The 24,891-nt window shown below is 46.7% G+C and overlaps 1 protein-coding gene across 1 annotated transcript in view; it reads right to left on the bottom strand.

Moving 5' to 3' along the window:
* Positions 1 to 5,426: 5,426 nt before the first annotated feature.
* The window catches only part of LEO1 (LEO1 homolog, Paf1/RNA polymerase II complex component), an 892,878-nt gene continuing 873,413 nt past the window's right edge, over positions 5,427 to 24,891 (bottom strand). Inside the window, exon 12 of the mRNA XM_069624834.1 lies at positions 5,427 to 5,876. Within this exon, the coding sequence (XP_069480935.1) occupies positions 5,553 to 5,876 (324 nt within the window). The 3' untranslated portion in view covers positions 5,427 to 5,552. The remainder of the gene's footprint in view (positions 5,877 to 24,891) is intronic.

The raw sequence follows: 24,891 nt of genomic DNA, 5'->3' as shown, positions 1-24,891 counted from the left end.
GACTTGCTCGGGAGAGCTCCCCCTGATCAACCAATCGTCCAGGTAGGGGAAGACGTGAATCCCCCCCCTTTTCTGAGATGCGCTGCCACCACCACCATGAGCTTGGCGAAAACCCTCGGGCGGAGGTAAATCCAAATGGCAGGACCCGAAACTGAAAGTGCGAGTCGCCAACCGCGAACCTCAGGTACTTCTTGTGCTTGGGATGGATTGCACATGGAAGTAAGCGTCCTTGAGGTCGAGAGACACCAACCAATCCTGAAGTTGAAGGGCCTGGAGGACTAGAGAGAGAGAGTAACCATTGTGAACTTGTCCTTCCTGAGGAGTTTGTTCAAACCGCACAAGTCCATGATGGGGCTCAATCCCCCGTCTTTCTTCGCAATCAAAAAATAAGGGGAATACCATCACTTGTTCCTCTCCGCTACAGGCACCAGTTCTATGGTGCCTTTCTCCAGCAGGGCTTGAATTTCCTGCACAAGGAGCGGAACCGGTCTCTTCAAAGAGAGGTTCCCTGGTGGATTGTCGTGAGGCCTCTGCCGAAAGGGAAGACAGTAGCCGTGGGTTATGATCTCCAGAACCCACACATCTGAAGTAATGGCACACCACTATACAAGATGCTGCACCAGCCTTCCCCCAACCGGCCAACCATGGGACATGGCCTCTTGACTGAGTGGTAGCAGCTGCGGCGTTGCCTGAGGGCAAAGAGGCAACTGCCTGAGCAGCCTTGGCACCTCGAGTACCCCGTTTTCCACCTCTGGCACTCCTACGGTGGCCCCTTTGACTGACAGCTCCTCTCGCTTTACCAAAGGATGAGTAATAACGAAAGGAACCACCCCTCCATTGCTGTCCCCTAGGACGAAAAGGCGGAGGTTGTCGAACTGCAGCGCCCAACGACTTTGCTGCAGCTTTGGAGGTCTGCAACCTCTCAAGGCTCTCGTCAGCCTTGCTGCCAAAAAGATGTTCACTGTCAAAGGGCATGTTGAGGAGCCGGGACTGCACATCAGGAGCAAACCCCGACTTCCGCAACCACGCAAACCTGCGTATTACGGTGCTCGCCGCCATTGGACCGGCTGACGCAATCTGCCATGTCCAAACCCGACTGAACGGACTCACATGGCATACTTGCCATCCTGGACCATAGCAAGGAAACCATCCCGTTCGTATCCTTCGGGAATATGTTCAGCCGCTAATGCAATACAGTTCCACAGAGTGTGCGTGAAACGAGACAAGGCACATACGGAGTTGGCCGCCTGAAGCGCCATACCCCTGAAGAAAACACTTTCTTCGCCCAGCCATCAAAACGTTTGTCGTCCCTATCCGGAGGGATGGTAGGATACAACACCTGCTTTGCCGGGGCTGTAGCCGCCTGCACCACCAAACTCTCCGGAGTGGGGTGCCTGGTCAAGTAGCAGGGGTCGCTACTGGCTGGACGGTATTTTCGTGACAAAGACTTGCCCACTGCCGGGAGACTCTCCGGAGCATTCCAAGCCGCCGCCACCCTTCTCTGTAGAGCCATATGAAACGGCAGTACCGGGTCAGTTGGGGGACCAAGATCGAGGATGTCCGTAAGATCATCCTGAACAAACTCCCCTGGGGCAGCAGACCATCCCAAGTACTCAGTGACCCTAGACATAAGGCGCCGGTACGAAGAATCGGCATGAGTGCCAGGCTCAGGCCTACAAAACTCCACCTCCGGAGAGGTGTCCAGTCCACTAGCATCATGCAGGGACTGCCTTAGGTCCTCAAATTGGCTATGGCCCGAGAGAATCTCATCTGGCACCGTATCAGGAACCATGCCCTCATCAGAGCCCTCATCAACCTCTGAAATGTACTCCAGGCGGTGATAGGAAGGCACCTGGGGACCAAAGCCATGCTTGACCTTAGCCAGAGCCTTTCTAGGGGTATCCCCCGTGCCACGGGGCTCTTCCGACACCACCGCCTCGAAAGGCGTAGAGCGTGCTGAACGAATCGGCGCCGGCGTCAAGAGAATCAGCGTCGTCGTCGAGTGAATCGGCGCCGACGTCAGCCGCAGCGCCGCTAGCATCGACAGCGTCGACACAGACCTCGAAGCCGGAGCACCGAGCGTGTCCTTCGACATCCTAGGCTCCAACAGCATTGATGACCTCCTCGGAGGCGGAGCCTCGAGAGAGTCCGTCGACAACCTTGGCACCACAGGCGTCGATGTCTTCCTCGAAGACTGCACAGGTTCACGCGGTCTCGAGCGCGTCGAGGACCGAGACCTGGAACGGGCATGACGAGAACAATTCCCCTTGTCCGAGCGGGACCTCTCCCGCGAATTGTGCAGACCACCCGAGCCCGAAGGCGTGCGAGCCGTGTCTCTCGACCGATCACGACTGACCCCACTCGGAGGCGCGGATGGACCGGTGCCCTGCGATTCCAGAATCGCTAACATTTTCTTCCCGAAGGAAGCCCATTCCTCCGATGTCGCCTGCATGGTGGGATAAGCGACCCGCCGATGGGCGGAGTCCTCGGAAGAGGACAGGGAAGGCGACCGATTCCGGCGCTTCTGGGAATGCCTCGAAGAGGCAGAGGAGTGGCAAGACCGACTCCTGGAAGGAGACCCACTGGACTTCCAACGATGACGCGGAGAGTCGCCTCTCGAATCATCCGTCGAAAGCCCTGCAGACCTCGACTTCCAGGGCTTGGACACCTTACCTACCGACAACAACTTCTTGCGCTCCCGCAAGGCTTTGGACGTGAGCGACTGGCAGTCGACACAGTCATCCGTGTCATGGGCCTCCCCGAGGCACCCGAGGCAGGCGTCGTGCTAGTCCGTCACCGACATCTTGGACCCACTGTCCCCGCATTTCTTAAAGCCCGGATGCAGGGTTGAAGACGAGGTAGACATCTTCACAAAGGAAAACGTCTTCACAAAACGAACAGGTTTGAAGAACCGAGAGACCAACAGAAACTCCAAAGAGTCGAGGCGTACCGAGATTCATGAAGCGAACACGTTCGTAGAAAAAACAGAACTGAGGCTACGGGCGTCGTGCGTCCTACTTATCACATCGGGTGATGTCGGCCATCGGAGGAGGTCCTCGAGGACGGCGCATCGAAGTCATTGACGCAGGAGCCGAAAATTTTCTGAAGCAGCACAGCTGTGGTGATTACGGTCATAGATATGGAATACGTCGGAGGACCCAATCCCCTCGAAACAGAAAATTCTTCCTTACACAAGGTAAAAACTGCTGTGCCGCCCCCTGAGGCACTGAGTGCCTCACAGGCACACATTCAGTGTGTGAGAACGAGGTTCTGGTTTGCCCAGTCATGGTATTTGTTACTGGGAAGGCATCTATCAGATGCCCATAAATAAATGCCATTCCTTCCCTCATTGCCCTGCAACGCCTCACGTGCACAGATAATCAATTATGTGTAAATGCAAGGCTCTGGGGGCCTTAGGGGTCAGGCGTGACATTGCATGTGAAAAATGCCACGCCTGCTCCCTTGGGGCCCAGTGCCTTACACGCATCCAATGCTTTTGATTGTGTACATGCAAGGCACTGGAGGCACAGGGGTCTGGCATGTATTTTTTTTACATCATAGATGTCCAGTAAAAAAAGCTACCATGCCTGTCCCCTGGGCCCCACAACGCCAAACACACACACACACAATCAAAGTGATTATGTTTGTATGTGAGGTGCCCAGAGGGGCAGGCATGGTATTTTATGACTATACATCCATCATAGACGTCCAGTAAAAAAATACCCCGCAGCACCTAAGAAGGAGAGCTGATTTTGGCCGGTGGGAGGGGGATTGAGCAACAAAGGCATCTTTAAAATGCCTTTGTTGTACAAACCTCCTCCTCCCACTCACCAAAAATCAGCTCAGACCAGGACCAACACACACCACACACACAAGAGTCTCATTCAAACGCGCACCAATCATTCACACACTCATAACAAGCATACACGCATGCATACACATTTAAATAAATGAACATACACACACATTTACACAAAATACACACAGCATGCACGCTCTCATTCACACCAGCATTCATCATCTTACATTCACCTAACAAGCATGCACGCATTCATACACATAATTTAAATAAGAAAATACATGTGCATAAACAAAAGCACCTTCCGCCGCGGGTCTTTCCTCTCCAGAGCTCCAGCTCCTGCTAGCATGAACAGGAATCGAGAAGCTTCCTGGTTCCTGCACATGCGTGCAGGGGCCCGAGCATGGGTGACGAGACACCGCACTCCAGCCTGCTTTGTCTGTATGTGCGTCCCCTTGCACATACAGACATGCAGTTCCCCAGCCAGCATTTACAATGAGCCATGCAAATCTGGGGAAGCAAAGCACCCCCAGCCTGGCATGCTCATTCAGCTTGCACGGCTGGGGAACTAATTGAAAGGGGAAACAGTGTTTCCCGTTGACAGTTCAGAGTGCTCTCTCAGCTAAAAAAAAACAGCTGAAGGAGCGCTTGGTATTTCACTGGACTGGCTCTTCCATAATGGACGAGAGGGGGCCAAGACCCTGTGGGTCAACACCCTCTAGCCCATTATGGACGAGAAGTCCCTGGTGGCAACAGTCATGGAACGCCAGGCTAAAGACTCCAAGGTGAACACCTGTTGACCCTATTGGACTCCCTGTCTGGTGGCAAGACTACAAACGTAAATACATCTGGCATGCTTAATTTTATAGCATGGCAATAATATTAATAAGCATTGACAGTCAATGGTCCCATTAAAGAGGCATTGGCCAGGCACTGTATGCACACTTTCTCCCACCGTTTGCCTGCCAGCAACATACTGTGAGCAGGCCCCATCACCATTTCCTAGGTTTTAATATGGAATGCTTTGGTTTACATATTATATGGCAGGTATTGCAAAATGAACAAGGCTGAAATGAGGCCGTTATATAGCAATGAACACCCAACCCTACTGGTAGAATATTGCAGTCCATAAATAATGCTAAATAAGAGCTACACAACCTTTTTACCCAAAACGCGCAGCATGGCCTAATTAAATTAGACGAACAGCAATATGAACAAGGCAAGGAGCGAAGAAAACATTCTGCAGCGCAAGTGACTCAAAGGAAAACCATGGCAGGATCCCCCACCACAGTCGCCTAATGACTGGAGATGGAATCTATAAAGACAAGCCAACCAAAGAAATTTGACCATAATGAAATAAGGGAAAAGGAAAATGTGTTCACATATTTGATAAGCATACTTACATTTGGTGAAACTTCCAAAAAAGTTTCAAATTCAGGCTCTTCAAAGCAGAAATAGGGGTAGCGGCCAAACACTGTCGAGGTTCACCATTCAAGCACTGCGAGTGCGCCGATAGTTCCCAGAGCTTTCTGACAAATCATACAAATACTTTGAACTTGATATTTTATACTGTGAAAAATTAGGACTAGTAACTACTGAAAGGGAAATCAATTGAATACCAGTAAAGTAGAAAAACAAATCTTTTTAAGTTTATTGTTGACAGACCAATTAAAGTATTTCTAATCAACATACCTTCATTGAGGTTACTTACAACTAACTGTACATTTTATAAAAATATATAAATTATGACATCTTATAAATCATCGTCCTCGTCCGTGTCCTTCGATGCTTCCTTAGCTTCATCTTCTGCCTCTTCCGGCTCTTCATCTGCCTCCTCTGGCTCATCTTCAGACTTGGTTGGCTCCTCTGCCTCTTCCAACTCATCGGCCTCCTCTCGTTCTGCCTTGCCCTCATCCGCCTCATCCGCTTCGTCCGCCTCATCCGCTTCGTCCGCCTCATCCGCCTCGTCCGCTTCGTCCGCTTCGTCCTCTTCATCACTAATCACATATTTCTTCTGCTTTTTATTTGCCTTATCCTCATCCTCAGCTTTCCGCTTCCCAGACGAAGATTCACCTTCCTGCAGCAAAATATAGAGAAATAATGTAGCCGTTTGAACTTGTTGTGTTAAGAGCACAAAAATAAAGCATATCAGTCATTTTCTCAGCCTTTCGTTTTCCTGACGTGGACAAGGTCACTTGGTTCACAATTCACAAACAGTTGGTGCCTGCAGACTAAAATGTGAAAACGGGAATAAGAGGTTTAAACAATGAAATGTGTCATTGAGTTGTCAAAACGCAAACACGCGCAATCACGCACATGATCCAAAACTATACGTAAAAACGCCTCCAATTATAGCATAAAACACAGAATTGGATGCAAACAGGCAAATCAGTTCTAAGTAATGACATTGCAAGTTTCACTCTGTGGTAAAGCAACGCGCAAACTGAAGACTGTGACTGACATCTGAGAGAGCAGTAACAGAACATAGATATGGGGTGCTGAAGTATCAAATCAACGTACACACAATATACTGGGAAAGGAGGGAAATGATGCTGGAGATGTCTGCTGCATGGTTTCCAATTTGCAGTTTAGGTAGGCAATCCCCATGTGCCCGAGAACCACTCTCAACCCAAATACCATGGCCAGTAGCTCTACTAAGAATGAGGCGTTGACGTGAACTAATGGAGCGCAGAGCTGCAGTGAAATTGAGGAGCACGTTTTTCACTCAAAGCTGGTGTGGAAATGCTAAAATGGTGTCACTGGTAGAGGCACTGCTTCCCACAACATCATTCAGGGGAAGCCTGAGCTTGCAGCAATGACGGGAGGAACCTTAGATTACAACCATGCACTTGCGCGATCTGAATGACACTTGGCCTAGTAGGAACGTTGTTCGTCTTCCCTCGGTTCCCCCTCCCTTGCCTCGTCACGCCTTGAAACACTCGGGTATAGGTGCGTTATAAATGCCATATCATATCATATAACCGGGCAAGGTGAAAGTAGTGAGAGAGAACCAATTGGGAATGCAAAGCTACTGGAAGGGTTCAAGAATTTGAAACATTCAATTTGACCTGCCCTTGGCACTGGGATGGGGTCTCCCACCACCCATGGATTCTCCCAGAGCACAATCCATAGTTTGATGAAAAGGTATATGGGCTGTGCAGGTGCCCTCAAGGTGCATGGCGTGAGGCTTTATTGGGTAGGGGCCGAAACAATGCGGTTAAGGGATTTCTCCAGATGTAGGAAAATGGCACAGAAAAATCATGTGCCAAAGCACCATTCACACTCATGCATCAGCTTTCAGTTCCTACATGGGTTTTCCAAACATTCGTGGTTGCAGCAAATTATATGGTGTGAGGGAATGGTTGGGAAGAGTACTGCTATCAGCATGGATTAATGTTTCCTTCTTCATGCACTCTGCTCCCCCTCCTCCTCAGCAGGTTGGGAATCTGATTTCACAGTCCAAACACTTTTTGAAGACAAAATGCATACAACCGATTTGTACCACAGTTCAATCAACAACTTTGCATAAGACTTGATGGCGATTTGCAACCACCTTCCTGTGGTGAACCCACAGAAAAATTCCCAGAAAATGTCAGAGATGTGGCTCAGTTAGCTACCTGCAGTATTTAATTGTCTTCGGAAGCCTGCCTTAGTTTCACTGGATAAGTGTGAACTCTGAAGAACCTGAGCATCTGGGATTTTGTATCATTTAGAAATAATAGGAGACTACATACCTGGCAAGAGAATTATTGGCTGCCTTTGGATCAAGAGTAAGTCCACCCTACTTGTCAAAAAGGTTTTGTCTTTTTCAAGTGGAATTTTAGGGCTCTAAAACATTCAAGATTCCAAATAGTTTTTCAGATGAAGTAAGATGTGTAGGCTGGATTACAGGCAAAACCATTTCCTGATTAAGATGAAATGCCATCAAATATTCAGGGATAAAGGAAGGACCCGTCACTAGGAACACTATGAAGATGACGCTTGAAGTTCATAACACGTCTGGCTGAAGTGATATACACTAGAAAAGCTGTCTTCCAAGGAAGTAAATCCACGTTATAAAGAACTAGTTTCAAGCCCCATTTGGACACTGGAGACTAAATCGGGAGATGAAGATGTAGTGAACATCACAGTGCTTTTTAAGTAGTTCACTTTTCAGAGATTTGTTTAAGCAATCGGACATAGGTCTACAAGTAGTTCTTAGGGGACTTTACCAATTAGCCTGTGCCAGCCAATTATGTGGGGGCCGGGGAAGGGAGCGGGGGTGGGGGGATGAAACGAGGAGGCTTCAGTCTTTGTATAGCCCAATGCCAACACCATAACCATTTGCTCTTTTACTATTTCCTACTGGATTATTTCAAGGCAGCACACATTTGGTATTTCTAATGACAATATTTCCCTAAGTGGGAAAACGTGTTAGGTTTTCAGAAACCAGGCTCCAAAAGGGAAGAAATATCAGGAAACCATGATCAAATGAACTAAAACTTCTGAAATTAGAGGAAGCATCTGAAATCTATTTTTCTGTATGAAAATAAGCTGTAAGAACTACATTTGGTGAGGCCAAACCCTCAGAATCATCTAGGAATTTCCAGTTTGTTTGTTTAGTTTATTTGTAGAGCGCTCCGGACCCGTGGGTAGAAGGGCGCTTAAGGACACGGTTACAGGCAAAAGATATGCATTTACATTTGAAAGTACATCAATTTACAAAAAATGTACAAAGTACAACAATTTACATATAGTGCAGGTGAGTTGCGGCTGTTAGAAATTCGGGATGTTGGTGGATGCTACTCTTTGTTCAGTAACTAGCCAATAACAAGTTTCCTAAAGATCGGGAAGGACTCAGTAGTTTTAATTTTGAGTGGTATGGTGTTCCAGAGTTGGGAGGCTAGTACAGTGAAGCTCACACCACCTGCTCTTTTTAAGGCATATCTGGGCACTAGCAGGCATAAGGAGTTGGATGATCTAGTGGTTCTGGATGTGGATTTTAGACTGAATTTGTTTGAGAGGTACGGTGGGGCTAGGTTGTTTAAGGCCTTGTAGGTGAGGCAGATAGTTTTGAGGTCAATGTTTTGCTGTATGGAGAGCCATTTGCACGCTTTCCTGGTTGTGGAGATGTGTTCGCGCCTTGGGATGTTGAGTGCGGCACGTAGAGCGTTGTTCTGGAGAACCTGGAGTTTGTTAGTTACGGATTGGTTGGCTCCTAGGTATAGGCTGTTGCAATAGTCTAGTTTGGATTGAATGAGTGTTCTGGCCAGAGTGAGGCAGCTGTCGGGGGATAGGAAGGGTCTGCTTGCTCTGATAAGCTTACCCGTATAGGCAGTGGCCGAGGCGGTTGAATTGATTTGTTTGGAGAGGTTGGTGTTGGCATCAAGGTGGAAACCTAAGGTTTTCACACTTTTAGCGATAGGGATGGTGTTAACGTCTATGATAATGTTCTTGTAGCTGGGACTGAGTTTAGACAGGTTGTTAGGAGAGCCGACCAGCAGAAGCTCCGTCTTCTCATCATTCAGGCAGAGGCCGTAGGTGGCAATCCATGCCTGAATGATAGAGAAGATTTCGTTGATCCGGGTGACGTCTGCATTGTAGTTGCCTGAGATGGTGCGGAGAATCTGGGTGTCATCTGCATAGTTGGTGTAGGTGACGTCGATATTGCCTTTCTCTGAATAGTATGCAAGAGAGCATCTCAGAGAATGCTGACCCAGTCATATACTGAGGACACTAAGCATTGGAGCCGTTTCAAAGGGTTCTATGGGAGGAGCACCAACGGGTGAAAGATTAATTGCATCAGTTTTATGTTAATCTCTTATTCGTCTGGAGCATGCAGAAAATCTCCCACTTTTCTGTGTTCCTCTATAACGGATGGTATAAGAAACGCATGGTTCTGGAGGGACCACTCCTCTAACTGTATTGCAAGAAAACGCAATTAATGGGGTTTGGTCCAACCTTGTTTGTGCAAGTAAAATATCACTGTTTTGCTGTTCATTAGGCTTGGCATCTCTTTTCCCCCAAAGGAGTCGGAAAGGTAGCTGCGACCTCCAAATGATTAATATAAAACTCTTTGATCCTGAAGAGGCGATAATCGAGGAAAATGATGATGTAGACAATGCACACCTCAATAAACTTGAGAACAGTATCATTACTGCTATCTGAGGAGAATGAAACAAATGGTTGAAAAGATTCCCCTCAATCTAGTATCACATGCATGTCTGCACTTAGTCTGAAAAAACAGTCTTTTTGAATGAAGGTGCTAATGTTTTTTTTTTTCAACCAGATGATGCTCCTTTGTGATAAAACATTTGCACATATGCATCTTGTAGATTGTGGAGATTTCTTTAAATTAGGACCTCATAGTGTAAATAATGGTTCCACTTTGGTTATTACAATATGGTGTGTGACGGGGTCAGGAACTCCAAACATTGTCTGTTGACCATCCACAGTTCTTATAGTCACTTTCTGAATGACCATGGAACTTTGCCATCCGAATCCAGCTTCCACCGTTTCCCCCTTGCAAGCTTGTTCTCATTTGACATTACAAACTTTGCCTTCAGGTCCGAGCATACATCATTTCTACTTTGTCTCTTTTTTAATATTTGTTTTTCTTCAAATCGCAGCATTCAGTACTTCTCAATTCAATCACTTTCTCAATGGCAATAGGAGCTTTCACTCCCGTCCTCATTCCTTCAATTCCTTCTCAAGTGCTTACTAAATTGAGTATATCAAGGCTTCCTATTGAGTATATTAAGGTTTCCTCTCACATCTCCCTTTTATTCTGCAGTCTTCTCGGTTCCCCAGTGTTAGGCAAGATATTCATAATTATTATCAATCATTCTGACCTGTGTCAACCCCAGAACGTTTTGCTAAGACTTGGTAATTATTTGACCTTGTCCCTAGGTAAGTGGGAATCTTTTTCTCCCTCTCACCTAGTCTTCTACTCTTTTTATGGGTGACCTTTTCGTGTCCTTTTGATGTCCCTCCATAGCGTGTGATTGGAGTTATAGTTTACTATATCTTTGCACCAACTATAATGTACCATGGCAGAACACAGCATTTTAAATGCAGTGGCTTCCTTTTAATTTTATCATTTCTTGGGTAAACTACTGCTTCCAAGAGGTACAGTGGGATTCACATCCCCTTTACACCTTATGTTGAGTGCTGAGTGCAGGGGGGATACAACGTATCCCCTTTCTTACTTACCTGGTAACATTTTTGTTACAAAAGCAAGCTTACTTAAATGGTTGTTAGCAGTGGTTTTTACCTTTGTGACTTTCAGTCGTTATGACCCGCAAGCTGTCACACTAGCCCCGGTAATGCACAGGATGGCCCCCATTCTGCTTCTTTTTTCACCATTTCCAGTTTCCTTGTTGCTTCTTAGGTCTTCTTCTGCCATTCTAGGCAGAAACGACTCGTTGAAGTTTTGTCTTTGGCGGGAATCCTTTGTATTCTCCACAGAGGCTCCAGAGTGTCTGAGAAGGCAGGAAGCGATGGAGGAGTCCAAAACTTTGCAGCCCTTTGCCTTTCACCTTGCCTGAAAGGAACCAGTTCCCAATGGGGGCTGGCTGTCCGGACTGGACAGCCAGACCGCCCCTTTCTGTAAACTGCAGGGAGTTTGCAGTAGTTCCTGATAAATACTCTGATCCCCGAAGCTGTTGACAAGTTGACCACTGCAGCTGAAACCGAAGAGGAAGAAAAGACATCTGTAGGGATTTCTAGCCACCCGAGAGCCTGCAGTGTAACCAGAGCCTGATGCAACCCTTCCTTTCAATCGACCTGGGGGTCCCGAACGCAACGACTCCTAATAAGAGGCTGGTGAGATCAACTAGCCTCAAGACGACCAGCATTTTGAGCCATCCCACGATGTGCTGTGACCTTGCTGGGCTGCAAACTGCCAATACTCTGGGATCTTGAGCCAGTGTGTGGTGCATGGTATTCCAAAGTCCAATTCCGCCCGAACCTTTGGTGGACTCCTTCTGGACCTCCAGGCACACAATTAAAATCCCTGACGTCCCCTTACCAGAGTGCAGGACCTAGAGAGTGAAGAGAATCAGACCAGCCATATTCGTTCTATATCCGACTCCTTTAAAAAGGCACCAAATCCACAGAGCCGTGAGAATCCGTGAAGAAACCTTTGTTGGAAGCCTCCTCTGACGACTGCTGCTGCCAAGTTCCCCATCCAGTGTCCAGGGACCGTGTCCTCTGCTGCTGCATCTGAAGGCATCCACTCCAAAGCTCTTCTTTTCTGCTAATGTACTGTTGGCTTGGGTAATACTTACCTTAAGTCTTGTGTGAATCCTGTGAGGCTGAGTGGGTGATTTGTGCGGTTGGGAGTTTGCCCATACCACTTAGCCAGGCCTAATGTTGGAACGCATATAGAGAGTCTTCTGTGAAGTCCCTAAACACTTCTAGCTAACTCTAAAGCTAATACTCGTTTAAGAAGATATCCTATATCCTCTGGAACTCTGACTTTCTTGCATCTGAACCCTATTATCCTGACCTGCCAACAGCTGGCTCCTAGACCACTAGGGTCCCTCTTCTGCCTCTGAAAAAACTCATGCTATAAACTAGGGAAGGACTTTATAAGACAAGGATTCTGTCTTACTTTAGTACTTACTTGTAAATGAATTGGTGTTGCAACTATCTATGCAATAGAAACGTTAAAATGTGTCTAAAAGTTAATACTTACCTGCGAGCTGCATTCTGTCCCTCTTAAAATTATATTAGTAATCGTACTAGTTTGCTTTGAATGGTGCCCCCCCCCACTTTCCAAAAAGTAATAAGTGTTGGTACTGTTTTGTTATTCTTAACTGAATTAGTGTAAAAGCTTACCAATAGGGTTTACCTACCCTGAATAACAGATTGTCATTCTTAAAGTGTACTATTGAGTTTTGCTTTCCCTGATTCTGCTTTATACAGATCTAAAACAGTCTCAGAGTTAATAATTGTCTTTGGGTTACTTGTAGCCCCTCTGAAAAGTATACTTCTGAACTAGTGACACACTAACTAAAGGTTAATGTGCTAATTGTTGGTGGAAGTCACTACTAGTTAAACAGTGGAACTGTCATTACTGTAATTTCTCTGTAACAATAGCTGGCACGAGTCACTACTATTTAGGTAGCTTCCTGAAGTAGTGTAACAGGTTAATTAATTCCTTACTTTGAAATACATTGCGTCTTAAACTAATTGGGTTTTGCTTTCCCTTAATTGCTTAGTGTTAGGTAAGATCTTGTAGAGTATAACTGGTGTGGGACTTTACAAGACTTCTCAGCTTGGTATTAGTGACCCAACCTTTAACATAGGCCTGTACTACACATGAAGGTAGAGAGGCTGAGCAGCCAGGCTCATCTTAGAAGGGGTACTTTGAGCCGTAGAGCAGTACAATGAAATCAGTATAGACAAGTAAACACTTACACACTTCAAAAGTTCTATTAAAATGATTTATTTATATACACAATGCAAATGAATCACACTGTTATGCAGCAACTAATAGTAACAGCAAGCATAATTTCAGAATCAAGTTATTCAAGTACCAATAATGCAGGCAAGTACATTCTTTTTGTACTAAAACATTTCCAGCACACAGAGTGACATCAGTTAAGGTCAGTAGTACCATTTCTGGTTACCACACAATATTGAGTTTGGAGGGAAAAAGTGTTACAGTAGAATAGAACACTGTAGCATAACAATAGTTTTTTTTCTCCCAGAGGGATGTAGGCAGTCTTGTATCCCAGCAATAATAGTGTAAACAATTAAAACCTGTAAGGGAACAAGCACTCCCAAAGTCAGTAGGGTTCAAAAGGGGTGCCTTTAGGGAGCCAAGACAGCCAAAGTAAATCGGACAGTTCTAGTGCTGATGCAATCTTCTTAGAAAAAGTTAGTTGAACAGTCAGTAGTTCATTGAAGAAAAATCCAGGAGCTCAAGTTAGCCTACCTGAGGTGAACAAGCTGCTAGACACGCACAAGTGAATTGCAGTCATTCAGAAAGATAGAAAGGAGCACTCCCCAAGCTAGGAAGCACTTGATTTGGCTAAAGGTGGTTGAACCCAAATCCCCACAGTACCTCAGAAGTGAAGCAGATGTTCAGCTGGCTTCCTTCTTGATGCAGACCCCTGTTGCGTGACCTTGGTCGTGGTGACGAAAGGAAGGACATTTGGCGGGCTTCTGTGGCATCACTCTCGAGAGGAACTCTGCAGCAATGGATTCCACTTGTTTCAGTGGCCCTTTGTGTTTTTGGTGCCTTTTTCTCAGCGCCAAAGAAGAACGAACAACTTGGAGTTTCCTTGGTCCCTTGGTCTTGGAATCTGGTGAGGGGGACTCTGGATGAAGAATTTCTGATTCTTGAGGTCCTTGAAGATGCCCACAAAGTTTTGGCCGGATTCGTTCTCGGGAAGACGTTGCACTGGTCAGTGGTCCAGGTACCATGGGTATTGGGAGTTTCAGCTCAGGAAAGTCAGAGCAACTCGGGGTTTGACCCAAAACAAAGCAGGTCTTGAGGCTAGTTGGTCCCACTAGCCTAAGGGAGGAAGTCATCCTTGGCAGAGCTTCCCCGTCGATGGGAAAGCGGGGTCAGCACAGCTGCCAGACTTCACCAGTGCTTTTGCGGTCCTGAAAGGTGCTGCTGGCGTCTCTCTGCGTCGTCTTCTTCGGATTCTATGTTCCAGTCGTCGACTGCCTGTACTCCTAAAACCCTTGCCTTATAATACAAATCCCATTCATTCACAGCACTAAGCTCTCAATCACACAGGGTGTGGTTTGTTCTCTAGGACAGCCACACGCCAGGTTGGAACTGGTTTCGGCCAGGCATGCCTACAAAGACCAGTGAAGTTTCTGGCTCCTCCCTCACTTCCTGGCTTCCCAGATACACGGGAGCCTGAGCGGGTATCAGGGCTGAAGCCCGCCAAAGCCAAAACAGATAATGTACTCAAACCTGATCTAAACAGAGTAAACGCCCAGAAGGAACTAAAACGAGAAATGGTGAAAAAAGAAGACAGGGGCTATTGTGGCAAAATGGTCACCCATGGGTGTTGTACTACAGCTGAGAAATCAGCCTATAGCTACATGGTACAAAGGTAGTAAAAAGAAACCACTGCCACCAGCCATTCAAGTTAGTTAGTGTTAGGACAAGGTTTGTATGCAGTACCCTTTGGGACAACTACACACAACTAGGACTACAGGTGTAAGCAAACCAACCTTTGTTATAAGTCTGTACTACACAGTTTTGGTCGCGTTGCTGAGCAGCCAGGCTCATCTCAAGAGGGGAATGTGAGCTGTAATGAGGTTACACAGAGGTCTACAATTACAAGTATTCAAATAAACTCTTACACTCAAGGTTTCTTGGTAAAACACTTACTAATTTATTTCACAGTCAGTTATAAAACATTCACTAGAAGGAGGCAATCTATATCACACACAAATATACTTCACACTATCAGTTTCTGCGGCATTTAAATTACTTTGAAGGAGGAGCAGAATGGCATCCAGAGTATTTGAATTTGGAACATTTAGGTTAATAAAAAGAAGATTACAGTTACTTTTAGGCAGTGCAAATAGTTTGAGTTCACCAGAGGAGTCAATTCCATGCAATAGGTTAGGCCAAAGTCAATGGGATAAAGTCTTGTACAGGATAAGGCAGTTCTGGTAGTTAAATAGAAAAAAGTCTTTGCAAAAGTTCAGAAGTTTGCAAAACAAATATTCATATGTTGGGTCACAAGCTGACTAGGCCTGCAAGTTGCCAAAGTTTCAAGCACTTTCTTAATGAGAGGTAAGTTCTCTCGGTCGGGTTTTCGCAGTACCTTACAATGAAGAAAAAGATGCAGCTGAAGGCATCTGTTCCTGGCAGTTGCTGCAGATCTCGCTTTTCCTGAGCCTCACTTGTGGGGACGAGGGGGAGGATGTTGGGGAACTCATAGACTGCACTGGAACTGGTCAAAAAGCTGGCAAATGGCAAATCTTCAATTCCGGTAGCTGTATTCAAGCACACAAACTGGTGTTCTTCTCCCTGGTTATTTGGTTTCCTGCAGCACTCTGAGGAAAATACAACCAGCTCCGAAAATGGTATTGAGGTGGCTTAGTGTCCAGTTGATTGGTCCAACCAACTCAAAGGGGGACGTCGTCATTACAGGGCTTCTCTGTTGAGATGAACTTGGCAATTCGGACATGCAGCAGGGCTTCACTGGCCAAACCAACGGTCCAGCAGTTGCAGCAGCCATCCTCTTCCAGCTCGTCTTCGGTTCTTTCGTTCCAGTGGTCGACATTGCCTTCCAAGCCAAGAGACTCGCCTCTTATCCAGTTTCCTACCATTAATTCCAGCCGGGCTGCCACTCACCCAGCAGGATGACTGTCCTTGCCGGACAGTCAGCCAGCCAATCACAGCAGAGTGCATTTGGGTCTCTTAGGAGACTAAGCACAGGGAGTTTCGGGCACCTCCCTCACTTCCTGCCCACCCCAGACACTGGGGCGCCAGAGGCGGTCTACAGTCCTGAAGCCCGCCAAAGGCGTAAGAACAAAGGGACAACACCTGGTTTGGCGCGCAGAGACAAACTCTAGAAGGACCTTTCCAAAAAGAAATGGTGAAAAAGAAGACCGGGACCTGTTTAAACAACGGGGGCTCAGGCGCCATCTTGAAAAACATGGCTCCCGCGATTTAACGCTACCAGTGTTTGCAGTCAGGAAAAATCATGGTAGTTTGTCTTAAAACCACTGCCACCAGCCATTTTGAGAGGGAAGGGAAGCATTTGACTGCTACATGAGTTTCTAGATACAAGGGATACTAGGTAACCCCTCCAGCACTCTATTGTAAGATAGGGTGTGCTGGGTCTAGGAATTTGAAAAGACTAGTAAAGTCAATGTCACTTTACTTTCTCTGGGAAACAGTAGTTTATCCCAGAGAAGGTAGTTAAACCTTGGGACAGCCCAAAAGGCTTCCATGTGTCACTGCACTGAGGGTGCTGTGTGACAAATGAAAAGATGATGCCTATGGAGTTGTCTAAAACTCCATAATCAAAGAACACGAGTAAAACACATTCAAAATACATGAGAGTGGAATAAACTGGCTCACTAGGTAAAAAAAAATCAAGTCCTCAAAATCCAGCAAAGTTGCATGGGGTCTCTAAGGTGAAGGGAATTTGCACATTTATGAGAATTCTCCCCAACAGTTAGTGTAACAAAAGGTTACATGAGAAGTGGGATAAGGAGTTACTAGGTAACCCCCCTAGCACTCCACATAATGTGTGTGTGCTGGACCCACAAAAGGAAAAGGTAAGATAAAAGTTATCGTACTATTCTTGGGAACTGTAGTTCACACAAGAACATTTATTTAAACATTTAGAGGAGAGTTGACACTGCACAGAGGGTGCTGTGTGTCACTATATAAAAGGCAGATGCCTATTGAATTTACCAGGCTCTATTAAAACATAAGGAACATAAAATCCTGGCTGGAGGGAAAAGGCATGAGTGAGTGGCAAAAAGGCCCACTCACTCAGGAGGTTAAAATAAAAAAGGTTACAGATTCCAGCAAAGGGCTGGGAGTCTAAGGGTAACGGTAATTAGCACAAAAAACTGAAAATTCTCCCTAAGACTTAGTGCATTATAAAATAGTTATTGAGCATTCATATTTATCATTGTGTAGCTTAAGGCCCTCCAGAAAGTATACGAGTTACATTACTAGCTCTGAACTGTGTTGTACAAAGTAATATCCATTATTTTATTTATTGGACATTTGTAAGGCGCCTACACACAAATGTTTCCAGGCGCCACAAGACAAAAAAGGCAGGGTGGGGGGCAGGAGAGGACATAGTGGGGAAAAAAACAACAGTAACAGTAGTACTAGGCCTTGTAACATTCTTACCGTGCAAGTGTAGAGACAAAAAGGAGAAGGGAGGGAGGAAGAAGGGGGACGGGCTGGGGAGTGGACAAGGGTGGAGGGAGTGAAAAGCAGGAGTGGAGGCCCAGGAGGTGAGCAAGTGCTGGGGGAGCCACAAAGGGCAAGTTCAGGGTAAGTGGAAAAGGGATAAGTACGAGGGAGGGGTGGACCGGATTCAGGCTGGACCGGGAGGGGTGTTTGAAGGCAAGAGCTACCTCCCATTCTCTGCTTGGAAAAGCGTCTGACCTGCAGAGAATTGGAGCTAGAGGACCAGAGAACTCTAGCAGGGAGGTATTTAGGTAGAGAAAGCTGGATGTAGAGAGGTACCAGGCCCCCCCCCCCCCCCGACAGCCTTGTGGATGAAGCAGAGGGTCTTGAATTCGATCCTAACGGTCACAGTGAGCCATTCGAGAGATTTTAAGACTGGAGAGAAATGGTCGCTGGGCTTGAGGCCAAGGATAAGTCTTGCAGCCCTGTTCTGGATTAGTTGGAGAGGGCAAAGAGAAGAGAGGCAGATTGAGGAAGAGGCTGTTGCCCAGCGAGAACCAATGCCCTGGAGACATTGATCTTCGGCGGGGGGAAGGCAAGGAAAGGGAGAATGCCTCTGAGGAGGTGGAGGTGGAGCTGAAAGTTGGACTTCTTGGCATGTTCCGTGATGTGCGGAGACCAGAAGAGAGCAGAGGGTCTTCTCGTCTTACCGGCATTAAGGCAGATATCATTAGCAGAGCACCATGCCTGACTAGCAGTTTGAAAGTCCGGTATGAGGGAGGAGGAGGAGGTGGAAGATGGGAGCTTAAGGGAAAGCGGATTGTTGTCAGCATAATACTGGAATTGAGAGAAGGTGATCAGGTAAGCCGGGGTTGGGGGGGGGGGGCAAGGTAGATGTTGAAGAGACATGGCGATAGGATAGAGCCCTGAGGGACACCACAGGTAGTGTGTGGTGGAGAAAAGGAAGGGGCCCAATTGCACTTGGGAGGGTTGTTCTGAAAGGAAGGAGATCAGTCACGCCAGTGTCCGGTCCGTGAAGCCTAGGGTATCACAGAGACTATTAAGGAGGATGGCATGATTGACCGTGTCAAAAGCAGATGAAGGATCTAGAAGGATCAGAACAGAGGGAGAGTTAGAGACCAGGTCTGAGAGTGGGTCTTCACAAGTGTTCAGGAGAGCAGTTTCCGTGCCTCTGGCAGCTCTGAAGCCAGACTGGTGGTCTCGGAGACAGCCAGCTAATTCAGTGTGGTGGGTCAGTTGGGGATAACCAACTTCTCCATCCGTTTGCCCAAGAAAGGGGTGATAGAGATAGGGTGATAGTTGGCCGGTTATGAAGGGTCTGCAGAGGGCTTTTTTAGAAGACTGTGCACAAGAGAGGGGTTGTGAAAAAGAGCCAGTGCCAAAGGAGTGGTTACAGAGGTCAGCCAAGGAAGGGGCAAGAAAGGATATGTTGTCCTCGAAAGTTCTGGAGGAGCAGGGGAGCACCTGTTTGGAGGAGACTTTCCTAGAGCGGACTACTCAAGAGACCTCATCTGGTGGAATAGGAGAGAAGGAGAAAGAGGTAGGGGACTCAGGGGGGCCCATGGAGGCAAGTGAAGTGAGAGGGGCAGTGGAGAGGGGAGTAGATGCCAGGAAGGACAGAAGTTTGGTGTATAAGTGGGAGGCAAATGCAGTGCAGAGAGCTTGGGAGGGTAGAGGAGAGGAGGAGACAGCAGTAGGATTGGCAAAGTTCCGTGCAGATTTTGAAAATTTCAGCCGTGTTGTACGTTTTCCGAGAGATGGAGACTTGGACATGAGCCCTCTTTTTGGAGCGGATGGCGAGACGATATTGCCACTGGAGCAGGCGGCAGGCCAGTTTGTCAGAGGATGTACCTGAGGCCTTCCATTTGCGCTCAGAAGCTTTGCACTTGTGTTTCAAGGCTGCCAAGTAAGACATACCAAGAGATGCATTTGGAGGCAGGCTTCATGCAGATCTTCATGGCAGGGGCAAGGATGTCCAGAGTATTAGAGATGGAGGTTAACAAGTGCAGAGTCAGTAGGAGAGTCCAAGGTGGGGGCAGTGGGAGGGGTGAAGGTGGCAGCAAATGCAGTGACTGGCACACTCCATTGGGCAAATAACAGAGAAGGAGACTAGCAGTGCAGGTAGAGGCATCATTTGGGGCCCACGGAGCTCAAGATGGGAGGAGAGGAGAGAGTGGTCGGACCAGGAAAGAGGAGTAGTTTGAAGGTTGGCGAGAGGGATATATGAAGAGATGAGAGCATCCAGAGGGAAGAATTGTGAGGGAAACTCACAAAGGTTATGAAAGAGTATAGTGGCTAAATCAGGAGAATCAAAATGGATGTTAAAATCCCCAGGGAAGAGATGTTTGGGGCAGGAAGCCAGGAGGCCAGGAGAGAGGAGCAGAGGTCCACCCATTCAGATAGGAAGAGGGGAGTAGGTTCAGGGGGCTAGTGGGGAGAGGGAAGGAGAGACAGAAAGCCTGCAGATGAGGCATTCAAAGGAGGAGTAGGATTGAGTGGGAATGATGGTGGCCGGAATCCATCAGGGGGAAAATCGGATCGACTCTGCCCCCAGACAGGGTGGGCCTGGGATTGGATAGTATCTTGTAGCCCTCAGTGGAGCTGGTTTCTCCCTTGAAAAGTTTTCTGAAGAGGGGTACAGGTATGGGGTATCACCACTGAATGGCGTTGAAGGGGGGGGGGAGGAAGACAGAGGGGCGTAGTGGGGGTGGGTTGGAGTTGAAAAGCAAATGGTAAATGGTCAGTCCATAGGTCAGATAAAGGAAGAGCAAAGGGAATGTAATTGACAGTCTGCCTGGAGAAAGCATTGATTTAAGTGTCTGCTATGGCCAGATATGGGTTGGAGACCAGGGGAGCCTTCTTAAATTTCTTCCTTCCAGACTTCTAGACAGGGGGGATATGTGATGGAGAAGCAGTTAGAATACATAGGAGAGATGGAGAGCACCATAAGGATGGGGGGGCATGCAGTGGGGGGAGAGGGACAGAACTGTACAGTGCATGATAGAGAGTCACCAGGCAGACTAGCAACCAAACAGAGCATGAAAACACTGGTGCATGACCCATTTGGGGGGGGGGGGTTGAGGAGGGCACAGTTAGGATCAGGTAACTGAAATAACAGAAGTAAAGATGAAGCAGGAATCAATGCAAACTGAGAAGGCATACTGACATCAAATTAGGCAGTAAGATAGGAGAGGCAACAGGATGCATCTGGGACTAGTGGGGGAAGAGGCTGACACAACGAGAAAGCATTGTGAAAAAAAAATACGAGCAGTGAGATGCAAAGTTCAGTTACAGTGTGTAGAGGAATCCAGACGTCAGTGAGAAAGATCAGGTGAGGATCCACATGTGAATGCCAAGTAGTGTAATATGAAAATGCAAGTTGGGCAGGACTGCCATTCAGAAATGTAGTCATGATGGCGGGGGCCCACATGACCATCACAGGGCCAGACAGGGGTCTTAGTGGTGGGCCTGCATCAGGTCAGCCTGCCAGCTCCCCGATTGATATTTAGGCACCCAGGCAGGCCAATCACTGCTCATACAAGCCAGGCTGGGGAGGCACACGATCAAGGAGGACGGCGTCGGCCGTGATGGAGAGTGTAAAGCTACACTGAATAATAGCCCAACTGGGATGCGCAGATGATAAATGCGGCACAAATAGATTATGGAGGCACAGCCCACCAGAGAAAGCCAATAGGTCCCACGGAGCAATTTGAAATTGGCTGTTGTGCAGAATTGTAGATCATGAGAAGCGCAAAAAGCAATTAGCCCAAGTCCAACTGGGCTTGCCTGTAATTGCGGCGAATGTCGCTGATGTTATGCCTACTGACCACGAGGTTTGTTGTTGCTGAAGACTCGGCTGGTGCTTGTTACAAGGTGTATACTTGTAACTGGGTTGGTTTATTAAGTGATTTTTGTTAACTGAGTCACTGCATGACTGACAGGGTCTACTACCCTTGAATTACTGATTGCATTCTAAAAGTCTATATAACCTGGTTTTTCTCCCTAAAATAGCTGACGGGCATTCTGAACGTGTTGTAGGTTTGACTCACCTGGACTGCATATTGTAATCTAAATAAGGTTATACTTTGGGTTGTAACCCATAGGTATTGAGTTGTTTTTTAGAATTGTGTTTATATGCAAAGTTATAGTACTTACTTAGCCAAGATTTATCTTGGCCTACTTGTATTTAAATAAACCCTTTATTTTTACAATATATATTGTTTCTTTGTACCACATGCATACAATTTCTTTGTACCAAACTACAGCCTTCTCTGCCTCCTAAGCATGGCTGCTCGGACTACGCTACCAAATGTTCTCAGGTGGTACATCCTTATGGAATGGAGTGGAATTTTCGTACTCTCTCCGATATGGTTTTATGAAGCCCTTACTTGGACTTTAGAAGGACTGCCCTAACACCCTTCTACTTTTCTACAGTGGTCTGCGACCCTGATTCGGTTTACCATTTGTACTCAGTCACACACTGTGGTCTTTCACGCACACATGCCAGCTTGGAAAACCTTTGCCAGCTCCACATGGGTCCAGCATCTTCTCCTCTGATGGGCTTCCAACCCCTTTTATTGGTGCCTCCTTCTGCCGACTGACGGTGTTCCTCCTCTCATACACGCTTCTGCTAACAGGTTCCATGTTCGACATTCACAGACTCCCCTCTGCCATGCCATTTTGGACTCACCATGGCTTCCATGCATTTATCAGCTCTGCCAGTACTCCCCTTTCTTGAATTCGCTCTCACTTCGCTGTGTGTGGTGCTGTGTACAGGTCAGATAAGCATGGTCATGGAAGAAAGAATAGGGTCTCCATGTTTTGCTCAATGTCGCAGGGGGCACCTCACCACACAAATGAGCTAATCCAATTTAGTTGGGACATTTCCAGAAGATGCACAAGAGTTTAACTATTTTAAGAGACACTTTCTGATCCAGACTATCAAAAATAGGTCCGATTTCTTGACGACCGTTGGGTAATGGGAGTAAAATCACAGGCCTCTCCTCCTCTGGAACTAGCTCTGATACGTGTAGTAAAAAAAGATATTGAATGCATTGAAGCAGCTCAAGAGAAGACCTTTGCAATTCTGAAAGAGGATTGTGCAACAGACCTTTGAGAAAGTAATTAATAAATATTCTTCAGAACCCAGGGATCCAGAGTTATCAATGACCATCGATGACAAAAAAAAAAAGGAAAGCAATCAATTGGGGATGCATGTTCCTTGCTACAAATACAAATGTTAGGCACCCCCAAAGTGATTAATTTGGATCAGCTCAGCTCCTGGATCCAGCATTCTGATTTGGAGCAGCTCCTATAGTAAGGTTTGCTTTGAAACAAAATGTACTTCTCTGTTAGAAGACACAGAAAATAAAGACTCAAGGTGAAATCTGAGATTATTTAAGCAACAGAGCTCGAAGAGGGAGTGGGGGCATTACCAGTAGGGTAATGCCCCCTGGGGCGATAGGTAATAGCATTTTTCTTGAGTTAAGAAACAGCATTGAAACCAGGGGAGTTGCTACGTCTGGAAAAGACCCGGGGCTAAGCTGATGTCAGTACTGTTGGGATTGGGGGCTAGCTAGTCTTTTGGCTGCAGTTCCTGAGATTCTATCCGGGGCTACAGCCAAAAGATCAGGGGCTATAGCCCCCTTACCCCCCCCCCCTAGCAACGCTCCTGATTGAAACCATTCCTCAACTCGAGAAAACAAAAGAAAATAAATGGCCACCATGGAAGGGGGCATTGGGACTACACATAGACCCTTCTCCCTTTCCATGGCGGCTATTGAAAAAAGAATAAAGTAGACAAAAAAATGGCCACCACAGAAGGGGGAGAATTGACTACAGTCCCTTTTCCTTTTCCATGGCAGCCAGGATGCAGACGCACCAGGTCCGACAAAGGTTTTGTCGGGCTGGTAATGACCCGACGTGGGCCAATTAGCTTGCTTATTGACACTCGCCGGGTACTAATAAAGAAAGGAAAGGTTTTCGTTCACTGACTAAATGCTGTTTTTAAAGCATACTGTACAAGGAAAGATCAGACAAGGTGCCCTATTTATTGCTTTTCTGGCCACAGATATGACGTGAAAAACTGTTCAGGATAAGAATTTGAAATACGTATGCATGTTTTTTAAAGTGCAGGACAGAGGCCATAAACTGCACAAAGACCAAACTGAGATCCCAACGCAACAGCGAATCAGGTTTCTCTGCACGCCCTCCATAAAGAGGCCTGGTAAGGATGCCTGTCTGGAGTTTCAAGAATCATGGTCCATTTGAACTTTAACAGCCTTATGAAGATATATCGAGAAGCCCTGTGGTATAGGCATGTAAAAAAAAAAAAAAGTCAACAGCACTAGAGCATCCTCTTACGGGGGAACGGTCAGAGGAAAAACTGTGAAATTCACACTCTCAAAAAATACAACACATCATTTATTGGTGAAGTACCCAATCATAGTACCCAGGATGCAAGAAGCTACCATCTAACCTTATAGCACACCTATGAGTATGCTCCAAATAACTCTGCCCAGCCTTGTTCACTTGTTCGTCGCTCAGGAGGAATTCTGCCATATTAGTTATCCTTTCTCTGCACGATTTGTTCCAGTATGAGGCATGCACCCTAATCGTTACAGTGCGACATCAATACAGTTTATGGGCTGATTTACAAGGAGCTGCATGCTCAAGCCTCAACTCTCACTGATCTTCTAAGCACACTATGCCTCGCCTACTAGGCTGAACTATACCCACCTAACCTCCACTACAGCGTGCCATACTGTGCAGGACTATTTGTATGACGCCAGAAACACAGCGCTGGACAACTGTTAAGTTCACATCCCCATACTCCAACTCAACGCATTTAAAATCGCTACTGCTGTCCACACAGTATAAGGCTTGCTATTTAATGAATACTTGTTGTTCCATGATCTCCTACGAACTAGGTGATTGTCGTTTCACTGCCGGTTACCACGCAGCAATATTGCTCCAATGTCCAGGAATAGTGGTTGCGCCTTCTGCCTCCAACAATGCAATAAGAGGCCCGCAAAGATGATTGCCATATTGTCCATTAGAAATATGCCATGCCCAACTGGCTCTATTCCAGCTTAATAATAAGCGATTTGCATAGTTTTAAGCTAACGCATCTGATATTGTAACCTTGTAAGCCTAATAGGGCTCTAACATGTATACACTAAATGATTACCATTACGTGTTTCCACCACTAATATTTAATGTGTATATTGTT

Source organism: Ambystoma mexicanum, chromosome 11, assembly GCF_040938575.1.
Source record: "Ambystoma mexicanum isolate Mex_15411 chromosome 11, UKY_AmexF1_1, whole genome shotgun sequence".
In the NCBI taxonomy this organism is placed as follows: Eukaryota; Metazoa; Chordata; class Amphibia; order Caudata; family Ambystomatidae; genus Ambystoma; species Ambystoma mexicanum.
This window is presented reverse-complemented; position numbering and strand designations above follow the sequence as displayed.